Here is a 17,093-nt window from a genome sequence, read left to right as displayed (position 1 = left end):
AAGGGTTATGTGAATCTATTGTCTCAAATAGGAGAAGTTATAATTAGAAGTTTTATAATCCCTATTTCATGATGATATCTTTGATCTTAACAGATCTTAAATTAAAAGTATAAAGATTTTTTAAGCATTTAAAAAAGAACAAAACGATTACATCAAAAAATCTGATTTAAAAAAAACCAAATGATTTTTATCCACCCTGGTTCAGTGAATAGGTTTTGAATAAGAAAGTCAAAAAGGGACCTGTTTGTTTATACTAAGGAAACTGGTTGACTGTCTGGCAGAAGATCTTAAATTCGTGCTAGGTCATGCAAGGCATTTGTCTTCCTTTTCAAGTCATTTCTGCAGGCTCCAAATTTCAAAAGGCCAGATGAAGTGATTGGCAGGAAGCAATAAGTTTATAGTAAATGTGCCCCCTGTGAAGCTGTCACTGCTGAGGTGGAGGGTAGAGGAAACAGGAGCTGAGGCTGTCAGTAAGAGTGAGTAGCTGAAGGCCACCTGATAGGCAGTTTGGTGAGCAGATAACTGCAGTATGAACTGAAAGAAGAACAAAGACGAAGCATGCTGTGGAGAGAAATAGAAAGCTGAAATGAAAGGATTTAAATTTTTTTTCTTCCTAAGAAGCTATTTCTGAAGGCCTGTTGCATGATTATGTGGGAGAAGAGGTCTGCCCTACATAAGGTACGAACTATGGGCATCTGTACACATGCTTGTGCCTTAAAGAAGTGCTGGGCACTGCAGTGCATACAGTTGTATGAGCAGCAAGACGTGCATCAGTGCTGAGAAAATGGCGGTGGCATGCTTTTGAACTAAAACACCTTTGAGGTGTTTTAGTTCAAAAGTGCACCACCGCCATTCTCTGTGCTGACATGCATTTCACCATATATACGACTGCACGTGCTGCAGTGCAGTGTGGAGCAGACTCAAACCCGTCTGCTACAACCTGTCGAATCTCTGGTGCATCGTGGGATGAAAAGGTATATGTAGAAATGCCCTGTAAAAAGAAATCTGTGAATCTTGGAGTGCTGGTGTTTAAGAACTTCCTTATGCAAACTTAAAAATCTCAGTCCTGTGAGAGTGGCATGTTGTTCTAGAGTATGTCAGAGCCACACTTGATCACATGCTTCTGTCAAGACTTAGGTTAATGAAACTGAAGGGAAAGATGGTGCACACAATTTGCACTTCTAATGAGTCTCAAGCTAAATTCTGAGCCACTAACACTGCTGCCATTAGCTCTTTATCTTACCCCAGTACCAAGGAGTGATCCTTGGCTTTTTCCTCCGGTCACTGCATGCCTGGCATACATAAACCTTGCCAAAGAACGCTTCAGAAATGCAGCAAATGCTGTTTGACTATGAGCCTCTATGTGAACACACTGCAGTGAAAAAGGTTTTTAAATGTGAGTTCTAAATGACCTAGTCCTTTTTGTCTGCATCCTTTCTTTTTAGATTAATGTGTTAGTTGCATAGGCAGGCAGTCTTTGGTCACTGTCACAGTACTGTAGGTCTGCTAGCTATTTGAGCATGTTTGACTAATCCAGTGATTCTCAACAAAGGTGCCACAGCACCCTTGGGTATCCTAAGGTCTTTTCAAGGGTGCCAAGCAATGTTAGCACTGTTATGTATGCAAACATGATTCATAAGATTAATCTGGAGATTTCAAACAGGAATCCATAGTGTAAGAAACATTCTGACCTGCTGCTGTCTTTCTAGTTCTTGGCAACAGGTGAATTACTCTGAAAAGGTGAGTGAAAAATAAGAGCTGGTATTTTCTGTGTCTTGAAAAGGTTAGAGCTGAGGACCATTGGTCTAACCCAGGGGTTTTCAACCTCTTTAAACAAGTGTACCCCTTCTGCCTCAAAGTTTCAGCTCATGTACCCTTTTATATTTTTCTTGGTTTTAAGGCGTGGGGGAAGGGGGGCAGATCGAGGCCCCTATGGTGAGGGAGGGAGTGGGGCAGGGGCAGGTGCCGCACAACTGGGGCAGAGTGGTTCATCCAGGAGGGATGGGGGGAGGGGGGCAGTTCCTACTGCTGTGGGCACCCCGATGGAGGTCTGGGTGGCACGTGCCCCCCAGATTTGTGTGTGGGGTGGAAGCAACTGCTGCTGCAGGCTGAACTCTGCACCAAGCTGCGCAATGCCATGTGCCTGCTGTGGTTGGGCAGGCAGGAGACGGAGAGGGAAGGGGCTGCGGGGCTCTAGGTTGAGAATGGGAGGAGGTGTCTCTGCCCGCTCTCAGGAGCAGGGCTGTGGGGGTGGGGGGCAAGGGCAGCAGTGCCTGGCAGGGGGGGAGCAGGGCTGGCATGCAGCATCCGCCACTGCCCCACACCACTGCTGCCATGCTGCTTTCCCGTGGCCAGTTGCACGCGTGGCTCTGTGGGCTGCTGACAGGCAGTGTGTGTGGTGCAAGGCATGTCAGCAGCCCATGGAGCCGCATGTGCAACCAGCTGTAGGAAAGCAGCACGGGAAAGCATGCCAGTGGCGGTGCAGGGTGATGGCAGTGGCGGCCGCCATGTGCAAGCCCCCACCAGCTGGCTGGGCAGTGCGTGTGGCCCGCAGAGGGGCACTGCCCCCCTTGCCCTGCCTCCAGCCCTGCTCCTGGGAGCGGGCACAAAGAGTGAGCTGAGGTAAGGGAGGTACGGCGGTGTGCTATGTGAGGCTGGTGGCTTCCGCGGGCCTATCCCTCTTCCACCCCTCTCTGAGTAAGAAGCAAAGGAAGAAAGGTGCTGGGGAGATGCTGCTGCTGCACCACAGGGTGCGCTCTGTCCCCATCCACCTGCCTGCCCGCGCATACCCCGTATGGCCTAAGTACCTCTAGGGGTATGCGTACCACCGGTTGACAACCCTGGTCTAACCCAAGGGCTTGCAACCATCTGGTCCTGTAGGTCAGATGAGTGATGTAGGGCTGGTCTGTGGGTCTGAGCCCCATGTGCCAGGATTGGGCCCTGGGGCCTGGCACTGCCTACTTACACCCCTGCATACTGGGATTGGTCCCTGGAGGAATGGCATTGCCCCCTCCCAGTGGGATTGGTCCCCAGAGGCTTGGCACTGCCCACTTCTGCCCTGGCATGGGTGACTGGTGCCTCCTGAGTCAGGAGGGGCACTTGCCCCATCAGCAACCGGTAGGGGGTCCCCGTGTGGCCAATCACACCAACCTGGAAGTGGCAGTGGCGCACCGCTTGCACTTCCAGGTGGGCACGATTGACTATGGGGGGGACCGCGGGGATCGCTTCTGGTGCCCCCACTCCGCAGCCAGCGCTCCCGGGGGGGAAGCAGTGCTCTCGCCTGCCCAGGAGTGCTGGCTGTCAGGGGATGCACCAGCACTCTCAGGATGCACGTGCACCCCCTGTGCGTCACTACTGTGCCCTGGAGTGCTAGGATTGGATCCCTGAGGCCCAGTGCTGCCCCCATGCACCTGGATCCGGTGCCCAATCCAGCGCACAGGGCCTCAGGCTCCCTATTGGGCCAGGAAATTTTGGGAGTGGGGGAGCAGTGCCACTGCTTTCCTAACAAAGTTCAAGACTTGTGGGGAGCACTGTGGGCCAGATGATGTGTAGCAGTGGTATGAGGGTTGAGCACCCCTGTCTAACCAACCAGGGCTACTGTGGCTATCTTGAAATAAAGAGGTCATTACTTAGAGCACTTTTGTAAATATGCACAGCATTGAGCTCAGTGTCACAGCTAAGGCTGGACATAGCTCTGACAGATGGCCAATATTTGAACACTAAAACCTTCTTCCAGGATAGGTTACACGGCAACAGTAACCTCTTGAGACTTCCATAGGGATATCTTTGAGGAAAAATATTCTATATTCCTCTAAATGAAGTTCTGTAGGTCCCATACTTACACTTCTTTAAGAATGTTAGTTGAGAAGTCCTAATTAGTTATCTCTTTAGAAAGGTGCACTGAAGTTTGAAAATAATAATGGCACGTTCTGAAGATCAGCTTGTTAAAGAGATGTTTCCATGCTTGAGGAAGGAAGAGGTGCCTAACAGCTACCAAGACACTTTTGGTTATCCAATTTATACTTTAGATCCCAAATACCTTTTGGAAACATGGCCCTTTTCTTCATATGTAATAGTAGACCTGGTTTGGCCAGCACAACTTAATTTCCTGGTGATCGATACAGGGACTGGAAAGTATTTAGGTTTGGCTCCAAGCCAAGGCTGTTCTTGGAGTCCATAAAAATGTATTTGAGCACAAATGAGCCTTGAGACAAGGACTTCCATAATATCATTAGTATAAAGTTGCTTTTCAAAATAGATGTGCATTTTATAGCAGAGGCATGGTGCTACTTGTCACATACATCACCAGAGCAAGATTTGACCTGAGTGATAAAGGATTGCTGTTCCTGTGTCACAACCAAATTAAAAGATAGACAGTTGCCAAGTTACATTCTCTCTTGCCACTTGATTAAATCCATCTTGTTAAAGCGGAGCAGGTGTTTGTATTTTTCTGATGAAGATTATTGCCAGCATCTTTTATTAAGCATTGATTAAAAGCAAATGAGGCAAGAGCTTTGCACTGATTGAAGGACTTGGAGTCAGGCCATCAAGTACTGAATGCACAAAAGGTAACACCCAGCCCATTAAGTAGCCTTTTTAGATGCCTTGAAGTTTCCGATTACCTATTAGTAAAACAAGACCTGCTACAGTTCAGCTGCTTGTTCAGTGTCCCAGGACTGTTTGGAGAGTGCCAAAGGTTCTTGAGCACAACTAGATTACTTCCTTCTGCCCAAGTCCTTTTTTGGATCCCTTTCTCTGCCTGTACTAAGCACTTGGCTGTTGAAGCTGGCAGGGTGTTGTCTTCTTGCCTTATCAAAAAGAAGTGAAGAAAAGGATGGGTTTTAGAATTTTCTGACAAAGCTTTGAGTGCAAACTATTGCAGCTGTTTTCTGCACAGATGGTGTGCTCTAACAACTACAGGCCTGTCCTTTCATTACAACAGTCTGGGCTTTTTTATGGATTTATCCCCTGGTGGAAACTCCAGTAGGTAAAAAGGAATTGGCTTGTGTGAAGACTATAGGATACTATTTTAAAACTTTTTATATTGGTAAATAAAGCATTTGAAATTTTGCAAGTAGATATTACAGGCCTCAGTTTTGTTTCATTTTTTAATACACATTGCTTCATTGCCTCTGTCAATGGCTAGGGATTGTGGTTTCCCTCCTGCAGAGATCCTCAGGCTGGATGCAATAGAGGATTAATGACCTAAATGGTAGTTAACTTCTGGGTATTCTCATCCTTTGTAATTCAAAACCCTGAACAAGCTTCACATATTGCCTGAGAAGAGTTAGGCACCTCAAGACAGAATCTAAATACATTAACAGGGATCAGTTTAAAGCCAATTAGAAATGCTGAGGACTGGGGCATGCCTGAAATCCTGTGCTTTTCTGTCCTAGAGAGCTCTTTAGTTTACTGTGGTTCCATAGCTTAGAATCCTCTTCAGATGCTTCAATTTTCCCTTTAAAAACATGGTGAATGAGAAGGTGGGAAAACTATATATTTAAGAATCTGAGAAATTTGATGAAATAAAGCAACCATGGGCTGCATCCAGATGAGCACAGACATCTGGTTCCCCAGGGACTTGTAGCAGTGGCATACCTTGCGCTGCAACTCCTTGTCCCCAGGGAATGCTTATGCCATGCAGGCTTTGTTGTACAAGTTACTCAGGGGGCAGTAGGGGAGGCTTGGGCCAGCACTACCTGGGGGCCTCTGGGGTTGCAGCTGCACTAATTCTGCCAGGAGGAGCCTAGCTGGCAGGTGCAGTGGGCTCCAGTTTTCAGTGGCTGTCCTGGGGTCAAAAATCTGAAGCAGCACATGCCCTTGCAGCATGGAGACCACCTGCTGGTGTGGTATGTGGTGCTATAGACATGTTTGCAGCTCCACATACTGCACGGCCAGGCTCCTCTGGGCACCTCCAGAGTTAGGTGTTGGCTTAATGGGGGCTTCACCAAACATTCTCACCTTTGGGTACAAACTTCCTGTCCAAGTCCATTTTTGGATCTGTCTTCTTTACCTACAAGAACACTTGGCTCTTGTAAATACCACCTTGCAGGCTTCATTATTACGCAGATGAACCAAGCAAGAGCCCTATGCTAAGTGGAGCAGCAGAAAAATAAAAGGTCTTTACTGAGGCAATGCAAATTGAAGTTAGTTACTCAAGTTTAAAAGAGCTAAGAATGAGACACATCAGAGTTGAAGCAGAGGGCCATACTATAGCAGTGATCAACACAATTCTGTGGGTGCAGTGGAAGTGTTATTAGGGTACTTAGTTTGACTGGGTCCCTACAGAAAGACTTGATCCTTTTAGCTCTGACCTCATTTGACCAGTCCAACAGGAAACTGCAAAAGAGAGAATGAAAATATGGCTAAGATACTAATGTAAAATTAGAACTTTGAAGGACTTTTTAGCAAAAGACAGGATAGGATGCCTTCCTCACTGGTAATACAGGCAATGGTCTGAGAAAGCGAGTAGTATAAGCCAAATCCGTTGTCAAACAGCAGTAGATGTTTACCTTCTTACCCGTAACATTTATCTCTCTTTGCTTCTCTGCTACAGCAAAGACAGCCTCCATGCCATAGTAACACCAAAGTAAACGCTCACATCTATGGGTCTTTCTTAAATTTTGTACTTAATAGAAGGGAAACACGGCTTGTCTACACCAGGCATTTACTGCAGTTGCCTAATTAGCTCTGCAGTAAACATCTCTGTGTTCACATGTGTGGCCCTATCAGGTTGTAGGAAACTAATAAACTTTGAAGCAGGTTAGTACTTGTAAATAGCAAGTAATATCCTGCTGCAGAGCTGTGCACAGCAATGTACGTGTAGATGCTGACTGGGCCAGCTGGGGCACAAGGGTGCTTCAGTGCGGGGCTACCTGCTGACTAGCCCCATGCTGGAGCACCCTTGTTTTCCAGTCAGCCCCTCTGCAGCACATTGAGCTGGATGGGAGCAGCCCCAGGCTGGCAGTCTGACCCCACCGGGCCCCCTGGCAGCCGGGGCTGTTCTGACCGGGCTCAACATGCTGTGGTCCCAGGTGCATATCTAAATGCAGCAACCAGAAGTAATAAACTTGGTGCGATATGTGCCAGCACATGTGGATGCGCCCCATGGCACTTTGTGGTTGGGGCAATGGAAAAGGTAGAGAGCCTATGGAGCTATAATGCGAGATGTAAGCATATCTGTTAAGGTTCCTACAATAATGTAGCCATAAACTACTGTAAAGTTAAGATGGCATTTTGGGGTATAACCAGGGACGGAGAAAACCAGGACATTCAGATACCTCTCTCGAGTTTTCTTTGAGAAATGTGGCTGCCTTTCTGTTTCATCCCCACCAAGGAATTTTCTAGTATGCTGGTAGTTTTAGCCACAGGGCATCATTTATGCCGTTACTTTCTCGACAGCAGTTTACAAGCTCCAACAGATCAGTATGATACCACACTGTATTCTTCTTTTATTAAAAAAAAGAGACGATTTATTAATGTAGCTGGAACATTTACAATTCATAATGGATTAATAACTTTAAATAAAATACTGCTTGCGCTTGGTATTTTTGCCCTCTGTGCGTATGTGTTCTTTCTGAAAGTCAACTCAACGGGATTCCCTGCTCTTACCACCATTCCCCGCTTCCCTCTTTCTGCTCAATATAGTAGTCATAATCTCACAAGTATGAGGTCTACTTAGTGGAAAACAATGCTGTACAATTTGCAAGGCTGACAAGAGTTTATATTAATATTTGCCCACCCATAGCTTAAGTGCCTTACTAGAGTTCCACTTACCCCAAAAAATGAGGATGTAAGGGCTTCTAACAAGTCTTGTTGTCCTTGGACATCAAGTCAAGTGCAGGTCCACTAATCCCTCTCAATAAATTAAGTGTCTTTCTTTTTTTAAAGAAAATCCCAGCATCAATTTTCTAGATATAATGCTACACCAAGAGAGAGTCTTTTTAACACAGATAATCAGACTTTTATAAATAGTAAAGCTTTTAAAATAAATAACTTTAATTTTAAACAGGTCAAAGTGTAAAACTTAAAGCTGACACACAAAATACTCCTGGAAAAAGGTGTCCTCCAAAGGGAAGGAGGTACAAAATGCCAATTACTCTATATGTACCCCATAGGCCATGTGAGGACTGACACAGAGTTTACCTGGAAACACTGGTGACGTGTAGGGGGTGCAGGTACACCCCCTGAAAGCGCCAGCCACAAAACCGGAATTGCCAGCAGAATTGCATTTCTGGTTTTGCTGCTGGTGGTTCTGTGCTTGGCGATCGGCCGTGGGGCCGATCAGCACCAGTAGCCCATGTGTGGAAAAATTAAAAGACCACTACACTAGTTACCTCTATTCTTGAGCTACTCTTACTGAAACAGGCCATGTCATAACCCTGGCTTTGGGGACACGGTTCCCATTCTTTAAAAAAAATCATTTCTTCTAAAAGATTTAAGAAATATGATAGGGCTATCTGAAATGTAGTAAGTTTCCTACACTTAGGCTTTACGCTGCAATATGAAAAGTTAAAACACAAAATCTCTCACTGGAAAGGCATGACTATACATTTGGTACACACGCAAGCTTAGCATTAAATAAACAGTGTACTATCCAGGCAAGTGGTTTTATGTACACTCACATACACACAATCTAAATTCTTAAAGTACTAGAAACCTACACATTCATTACAGGATCAATAAATCCTCAGACCTAAAATGTACTGAAAAGAAGATGAGCTCAGTTTTCCCCTCCAATTATCCAACTCAGAAGACAGTAGAAACAAGAACTCCACAACTAAAAAACTGGCAGTCAACTCCTTTTTCCTCTCTTGGAGGCTTTAAATTATAAAAAAAAAGGTCTTAATGGCAAAAGTTAACTTCCAAGTACACACTTGAAAGATATAGTAAATCATCAATATGTCTCAGTCCTTAAATAATTTCTAAATGCATAAACAATTTAAAAAAAAAAATGATGAGTTAAGACACTGCAATGCTGTATTGAGTTCAAGCCAATTACAAAAGCCTGTCAGGCTCTTGATTAAAGCTGAAGTCACACACCAAAGACAGGTGGTCTGAAGGGTAATTGAATGATGGCAGCCTGTTGGGTCCAATTTGTTCTTCAGTCAACAAGTTAAGCGCTGAGTTCACATGCAAGGCATGCTGGGAATACCAGATATAATCCAGTGTGTGCCTGCACTCTCCAGAGGGCCGGATCTTCCACGTAGTGTAAGGTGGTTCGGACTGCCCATCGGCACTGAGGAGTTTGTAAGCGCTGTTCAGGTTGAGGCTGGAGTTGGAGAACTCCTTGTACACTTCCTCAGTGGGCTCAGCATTGAAGTCTCCACAGATGATTAAAGGGATCTCTGCTCCTTGGGTAATATTTCTGAGGTTCTGAAGAAGATCACAGCCTTGCGCAGATCGAAATCTCTCCCAACCAGTTCGAGCTTTCAAGTGAGTGACAGCAATGCAGAACAGCTTCTCAGTTTCGTTACATTTTAGCGTTTGAGCTATGGCCACTTGGTTGGTTTTTAGCTTCATTGCAGTTAGCCGAATATTAACACTGTTGATTAGTTCAAAACGGTCTTTCAGGAAAAACAAGGCGCAGCCATCTGGGCCATTGTTATGTTCAACATCTAAGCATGGGGACCAGGGTTTTGGGAAGAAAGTAGACTGGTAACCTAATCGGCTGAGAAGTGGCTGGAAAGTGTCAAAGTAGTGGTCCACTTCCTGCAGGCACAAGATATCTGGTTTGTAGGCAAGGATTTCCTCCAGAATGAGACATTTCCTCTCTTCCCAATTGAGAGCTTCCATGGGACACTGGATGAAGTTGTCCTTGCCCTCCCCAAGAGCTGTAATGAAAAGAGGTCATGAATATTAATTGCTTAAGTAAACCAACTTCTCCTTTCCCTCGATCTTTGTGGCTCTCCTTTCTAACAAACTTCTCCTTTCCCTCACACCTGTGGAGACATAAGGCTCCCTTGAAGTACTCAAATTTCTATTCAAAGTTTTGTTCAGATCACAAATGGATGTTGGTGGATTGAAGCTGAATGTATGTGGTTTGTAAGGCTTGTTGACTGTGCATGATACCAAGAATTCATTAACTTTCTAGGATGCTCATATGTAAGAGTTGTAGCATCACATTTCTACACCAGGGATATCTGTCTGCATTTCTGTTCCAAAATGTTCATGGTACCTCTCTTAGCCACACTGGCTAGAAATACAAATTCCTTCCATCCTACTTGTAAATCCCATTCTCCCTGAAATCAAGAAAAGGATTAAGTGCTGCCCATTTTGTTCCAGTACCAATAATTATGATGGGCATAAACCCGTTGCCTTTGCAACCATCTTTGCTTTGCCCGTGAGAAATATGCATTCATGCTATATACATGGTGGCCTGGGTTGGTGCTTTTTTGGTTTTTTTTTTTTTTTTTTGTTTGAGTGACTTGCGATTTCGGATGCCCAGCCCAAGAAACTTGTATGGGACCTGATTGTCAGAAGTGTGGCACATCTAAACTAGAAAGTAGCAAGCAGAACTGGGCATCTCCAAGTCATCACCACTTTCAACAGATTTGCCAGCGTAATGCATGTGACTGCCAAATTCTCACATGATTTTTTTTGTCAGCCTCACCCATGCTATTAAATTGCCTCATCAGTTGGCAAGTGCTAAAGCACACACTCTAGTGTGGCAACATTTGAAAGTCTCAGTAAGACTTAAAAAAAAGAAGAGAGAGAGAGAGAGCACCATGCGCCGTGGGGCCTACTGTGGGTCTCCAGCGCCCGGGGGCCAATTCATTTGTGCCCTGCCCCCCGCAGCTGATCACTGAGCACAGGGGAAGGGGTGGTCCCCCAGCAGCCAATTGCTGAACCCAGGAAATGCCAGCAGCAAAACTGGAAGTGCCTCTGGGGGGGCAGAGTACCCCTGGAGGCATGCCCCCCTCATTGGTACGCCACTAGCCATGTGCCTTCCCCATTACCTGCAAAGGCTCAGACAAATGCCACTAATTCTTACAATAATTCCAAGCATTTAAAATTTGGCTTTTTAAGTAGGAATAAGACAAATGACAAGACTTTCACAAACAGTGAAGCAAATCTAACGAAATTTTATCAACTGCTACAGAACTGTAGTCTGTATCTTCACTAGGAACCTTCCAAAAAACAGGCCAGCTCCTCAACCATTCTTTTTTGCCAGTTGCTCAGGAAGTGATCCTGGGAGTTAAATGGAAGTGCCTCGAACTCAGAAGGATGGGGAGATAGAGCAGTACCTTTAGGGTTACAACTACAGGAATGAGGAAGAGAGTGTGTGTAACATGATTTTTGCTACCTTGCTCCTCCCAATCCTCTTTACAACTGTGTGGAAACACTACAGCTGCTAAATCCATATACACAGAATTTGCTTTCAACCGCTTATGGTTTTAAGAGGCTGCCTCAAGCTGGAGGTTCACTGGGGATTCATACCTTGTGCAAGAATGTTCCACTGCATGACCCTAATGGAGCGATGGCTGCTGATGGAATCTGTCCTCAGGTCCACAAAGTCTCTCTGGAGACGGGGAGGGCGCTTCTGAAGAATCACCTGGCATTCTTCAAGCAGCTCCTTAGGATCTATGGGATCCAGCTGTTCCGCGTCAGACTGCTCCAAATATTCCCGATGGTGGGAGACTGCGCTGCTGCTTAGTGTCTTAGCAAAAGCGCTATACAGCCTGCTTGTACTGTTTCCCATGGAATGTACTGGAAAGGAAGAAGTCAAAGTTCAGCATCGAGTCTGATCAACTCCCCCTGCATCCCCTTTTCACATCCAGGATTGAAAATTCCTCACAAAGACAGGGTAGACTATTGATTCTTTGGGTAGTAATACCAATATTCCTGGAATTTAATCCTCATGTGTAGGGACATTTTAAAAGGCTGCAAAAAAGAAGTGTAAGTCAGTAAGGACTGTTTCTCAAGGTTACATTGTACTTTGAAGAAATAATATATTAAAAAGGCAGGGAGGAGGATTTGTCTTTTCAAAAAAAGTAGTTGAAATTAATACCACTATATTTAAGTTACAAATAAGTGCATTAGTGAAGAACACCGTTGCCTTTTAAATATTTTCTAGGTCTTTTACATCAGTTTGTCACCTAGTTGGGTGTTGGCAGTGAGAGGTATTTTGGTAACTGGTCAACTCATTTCCAGGCTATTTACTCTTGGTTTGAAATCAGAAGGCTAGTAGATATGGGCAGCCTTCAAGGTTTCTCCCATTTTAGTGTTGTTCTTCCAAAAGCTTCTATCCTAACATTTTCTTTTTAGCTATTTGCGCTGAAAAACCTATTAATATAGTCCTGTTCAACTTCCAATCCATTTTCTTTGTTCAAAAGCCAGGTGTTTTATTCACATCTTATGGGTACCACATTCCAAATAATTCAGATTGACTGCCTTGCACCAACTGCAGGAAAGGTGCATGTGAACATGCAAACCTATTGCAACTGTTCAAGCAATTCAGATCAAAGATATGCTTCCCACTGTGACTTCACCTCAAATGGATAAGAGAGACAATAGATGAAATTATCAGAATTTACAGGAAGAACTATTAGCTATACTAGATGTGACAAGATTTGTGAAAGCCAAGGACTGCCATGGCTTGTAAAATATGATCACTGGAATTGAATCCTGCAGAAATTGGCCCTAGTGTTCAGAAGGGGTGGCAGGGGGGGGATACTCACTGGTTATGTTAGAAGTGATTTAAAACAAAGATTTCACCTGGAGGTAGAAGATATTCATAGATGTCCACTATGGACATCTTTAAGTCATCAACATTTCTAGGTAATTTTTAAGGTATCAACATTTCTTTCTGTTCCAAAGTGAAACAGACCCAAAACACTTTTTGCAAAAAATGAAGTTTTGGCAAAATGTCTACTGAAGATCCAAACCACAGCTTTTCAACCGGGGGTGATCTGGGTGTTCAGAGTTCTCAGAGTGCCCCAAAGGATGACAAGGTCCAATGGTTACAAACTCCTTCAAGACCGTTTTAGGTTGGACGTAAGGAAAAACTTCTTTACTGCCTGAGCCCCCAAGGCCTGGAATAGGCTCCCTCCAGAAGCACCTACTCTGGACTCTTAAGAAACATTTGGACGCATATCTTGCTGGGATCCTTTGACCCTAGCTGACTTCCTGCCCCTGGGGCAGGGGGCTGCACTCGATGATCTTCCAAGGTCCCTTCCAGCCCTAATGTCTACGAAATCTATGACTTTTTGTGAAAGTACCTAACACTACAGTTCAGTAACTAGGACACTGACCTGGGATGGGGAGACCTGGGTTCAAGCCCTGAATCAGAATGGTCTTATTCTTCCCCAGTCAGTCTAATTAATTCTAATTCTAGTACAATTCAGGGCATCCGATACCCTACCCAATAAGCTAAAAGCCTTAGACTTCAAAACTCTTCCAGATGAAAATTTCCTCAAAATAACTAGGATACATTTTCAAAAAGCCTTCCGATTACCTCTAATCACCACACTATCACCTTTTCATTGTAACATGTCATGCAAGTCTCTCCCTGTATCAGAAAAAAAATGTGCGCCAGGGAAAGGATAGTCTCAGATTTCAAATTACTCAAAAATCTATCCAACACATTTTTCTGGCTGAAAAAGCACCAACCCTGATGCATTCCAGGAGTTCCTATTTAAACTAGAGATATTTCATATGGAATTTCTTCCAAATGCCCAGGTCTCCTGTGTTTTGCTTTCCATCAAGTCCCACTTAAAGAAGAGATGTGAGCTTTCTGAAAGCTCTGACAACTGAGTGAAAGCTTCAGATGTGAGTTTAGCCAGTAACTTCTGTATATTGCACAATCTCTCTCTGCAATCAGATTCAAGCAGTACTGCAAAAATGAGGACTCATAACTCCTCATATCTTCTGAAAAGAGATGAATCTTAAATAATCCTTTTCCTAAGTCTGCAGAATTCATATCTCCTACATATGTATTTTCTAAATAGAGACTACTGACACTAGCTTTTCTAAAATTAAAAGTGGCACTTCCTTGCCACCTATGTATGTTCTTAGTTTGTAATGAAAAAGATACTTCTCATTTAGCTGTTGATATTGTTCCCTTTAATTTTAACTCTGCAGCCATGATGGTGATGGAGTGTAGAAGGCCAAAGTTTTCTAAGCAATATATGGATAAGTTTGGAGTCTGTACCCTTGTTCCTAGACCTGATGCAATTTGGAAACCACAAAAAATAGTATTGTATTCATACATTTTAATGCTAAACTTCTACAAGCAGCTTTGAAGAATACAGCTCATGCACTAAGATTTTTTAAAAAAATATTTCATACTAGAACTAAACATACTGAGTCCGTAAAACAAAAACTCCTCCCTCCTCTGCACAAAGTACCAATCCACCACTGCCATCTGCAGGGAAGTCTGATATGAGACAGGAGTTGTACATGCCCCAAAAGGCCTCATTATTTTCTGCTCATTATCCTTCCTCTCCCCTGAGGCTCCACAGCATCAGAGTGAAAGTTTTCATTTCTGTTTTCAGAACTCAAGCAGGTGAGATTAGCTGCTACTGGGACAGAAACAAAGGAATCCCAACCATAATTGGGATCTGTTATGCCAGGAGGCAAAACAGTCCCTGATTTTCTAAGCAAACAGGACAGATGCAAAGCAGGACATAAAGCAACTTATCCAGTCAAGGTCACGCTGGCCATCAGTAGCAGAATCAGAACTAGAATTCATTCATCCCAATGTGATGGCCAGTGCTCTAGCCTCTCCGCCATGCTGCCTCTCTGAAATGACCCAACTAAAGTAACTAAATCCTGTTCGGACTTATTTGCTTGCTACTAAGAATGGCTGATCTCTGCAGGTTAGACAGCTACAATGTCTCCAAAATATCAAAGGGACTAATTTTGACAGAGGGAGGAAAGGGGAAAGAAAATCTGATCAACAATCAGCAGAGTACAACATTCCTCCCTCCCCTCCCTGCATTAAATCACAGGTCATGGTAGAAATCCACTGAATTGATTTCTAGGGAATAAGGACAGAAGGCAAAGTCCAGTCAGTGCTCATTTACCTCATCTGTACATCATTTAACCGAGATGGCATTCACTGTGCAACTACTTGGATGCTTTCTATCTGTGGTCTTCCTGCCTAGAGACCAGCCTGAGTAAATAAGCAATCCTGCTCATCAATTAGTGTCTAAGCTTAGACTCAAAGCTGCTCCTAAGGGGCCAGATTTTCACAAGTGTTGAGTCAGATGTTCCCACTGACCCGCTCTCTTCCTCCTCTTCCATCTTGCCTTAGGAGGAAGATCTCTTCCTTGGATTCTTTTCTTCAAGTTTTTTTTTTTTTTTTTACTCCATCCTGCTAATCTCCCTTTGCAACTCCAACCTTTAATTTAACAAAGCCTCTCCAAATTACTCCCCAGCCACCCTCCAGCCCGTGATTCACCCTATTCAACAGTGCTCCCCCATCCCTAGTAACCCCTTGTTCTTGCAGGCAGCCGTTTCACCTGCATCCTACACAACAATCAGTGTTCCCCTGTACTTCTTTTCTGCTCATCTCCAATGAAACCCTACAACTCTGCCCTTCATGCTCCCTTTTCTGAGTGGCCCCAGAAGTCCCCCTCTCTGGGTCTGGCTGTGTCCTGTTCAAGACCAGAGGGCAGAGGAGCCTTCAGCTGTAGCAGAGGAAGCAGCTCTCACTAAATCCAGGTGGCAGCAGATTGGGGTGGTTGGGCAGGGAGCTGCCATCTCTTCTGGTTCTGGATAACGACAGGCCCGAGTCAAAAGAGTTCACAACATCAAGTCCTCTGACACTGTAAAGCCTCACGCAACCATATTTTCAAGTGTCCATGAACACCACAAAGGATGCCCAATTATACTGGGCATCTCCCAGTGCCTGGTGTAAGCAAAGTTATGCATGTGATTGTCACCCTCAGCTTTTTCTCTTCCTTTTATCATAAGGTCAACTTGAAAACATTCAGCTTGCCAACCTGGAAATGACACTGTGGTCATTTAAAGCCCAATGCATGTTTTGATGTGATCCAGTCCACAGTTCCCTAGGCTCCCTTCGGGGGCCCTGCAACTTATTTGGCTAGAGGTATTTATTCAATCTCTTTCCAATTTGTCAGAAAAAGATCAGGTTGGGGCTTGTTTGACAGAAGCCCTCCCTAACTATGCTCCTATCAGGTTTTCCAGAGGGATTACTTTGTTAGCAGCGAGAACAACTAGAACAGGGATGGAAAGTAAATGATGCCTTTGTTCTAGGCAGTAACTACGTATGAAGTGACATTTTATTGCATAAGCAGCAAGCCTGTTGCGTAAATCAGTCACGCTTGCTGACCCACAACTGTAATCACCAGTCAGACATGCTGACCTGTTAACTTTATGCTCATAGTTTGGGAAAGCTCAACCAGCTAAGGCTGATGGAAAAGAAAGCAGCTAAGATTTTAATAGGGGTACCCATGCAAGCCTGTTAAAAAGAGACAAGGACACTGCAAGAATATAGTATTTTTTCCCCCCAGAGAACTAAACAACATGCGAAGCATGGCAAGGATCAAAAGTTGACTTACAAAGCTTGGGTTCAGTGTGTAAGGCTGGCAGTGAGAGAGGTTTAAGGATGCCCACATATTTTATTTGAGCTTATTAGATATGGAAAGAGAGACCAACAAGAAAATTCCCTTCCCTTATCTGGATGAGTTTTCAGAACAAAAACAGCACATTCAGTTTCCTGTGTTACTCCTCAATAAAAAGACTTTCTATTTTTCATTTAGAAGAGCAAATGGTATGTTTACCATTTCCTACTGGTGCCTCAGTATGGTTTCCAGAATAACTGTCACTGATTTGGGTCCCAGTACTATTTTGTGTCCTGCAGTAGGTCTACTAGAAGGCAGTAAGTTCTTGCTGGATTAGGGGATATTATTTATTTATTGACATTTTGGTGTGACTTTCAAATCAAGCCTTGGTTATTTAAGTGTGTTCATACTATCTGGATATTTTTTAAATAGTTTATTTTCTCCCCTATTTGTGCCTTTCCTCTACTTTTGATCTCATTTAGTCCTATTCCCTGCATAATGAAGTACTGCATAAGTGAAACAAATACCTTAAGACAAAGTATTTCACTCTTCTCCTGGACTATA

General features: G+C 44.1%; 1 protein-coding gene and 1 long non-coding RNA gene across 2 annotated transcripts in view; one reads left to right on the top strand and one right to left on the bottom strand.

Moving 5' to 3' along the window:
- Positions 1-284: 284 nt before the first annotated feature.
- Positions 285-8,942, top strand: LOC109301161. The gene is made up of 3 exons (XR_002098455.1): positions 285-295; positions 6,733-6,735; positions 8,454-8,942. It is a non-coding gene; the product is annotated as an uncharacterized LOC109301161 (long non-coding RNA).
- Positions 8,943-8,980: 38 nt separating this feature from the next.
- The window catches only part of NOCT (nocturnin), a 14,000-nt gene continuing 5,887 nt past the window's right edge, over positions 8,981-17,093 (bottom strand). Inside the window, exons 2-3 of the mRNA XM_019522099.1 lie at positions 11,440-11,709; positions 8,981-9,833 (exon numbers count right to left, since the gene is read on the bottom strand). Of these exons, the coding sequence (XP_019377644.1) occupies positions 8,998-9,833; positions 11,440-11,709 (1,106 nt within the window). The 3' untranslated portion in view covers positions 8,981-8,997. The remainder of the gene's footprint in view (positions 9,834-11,439; positions 11,710-17,093) is intronic.

The sequence above is a fragment of the Gavialis gangeticus genome, unplaced genomic scaffold (genome assembly GCF_001723915.1).
Source record: "Gavialis gangeticus isolate Ggan-Ray unplaced genomic scaffold, GavGan_comp1, whole genome shotgun sequence".
NCBI classification, from domain to species: domain Eukaryota; kingdom Metazoa; phylum Chordata; order Crocodylia; family Gavialidae; genus Gavialis; species Gavialis gangeticus.
Note: the sequence above shows the minus strand (reverse complement) of the source record. Positions and strands in the feature narration are given on the sequence as shown.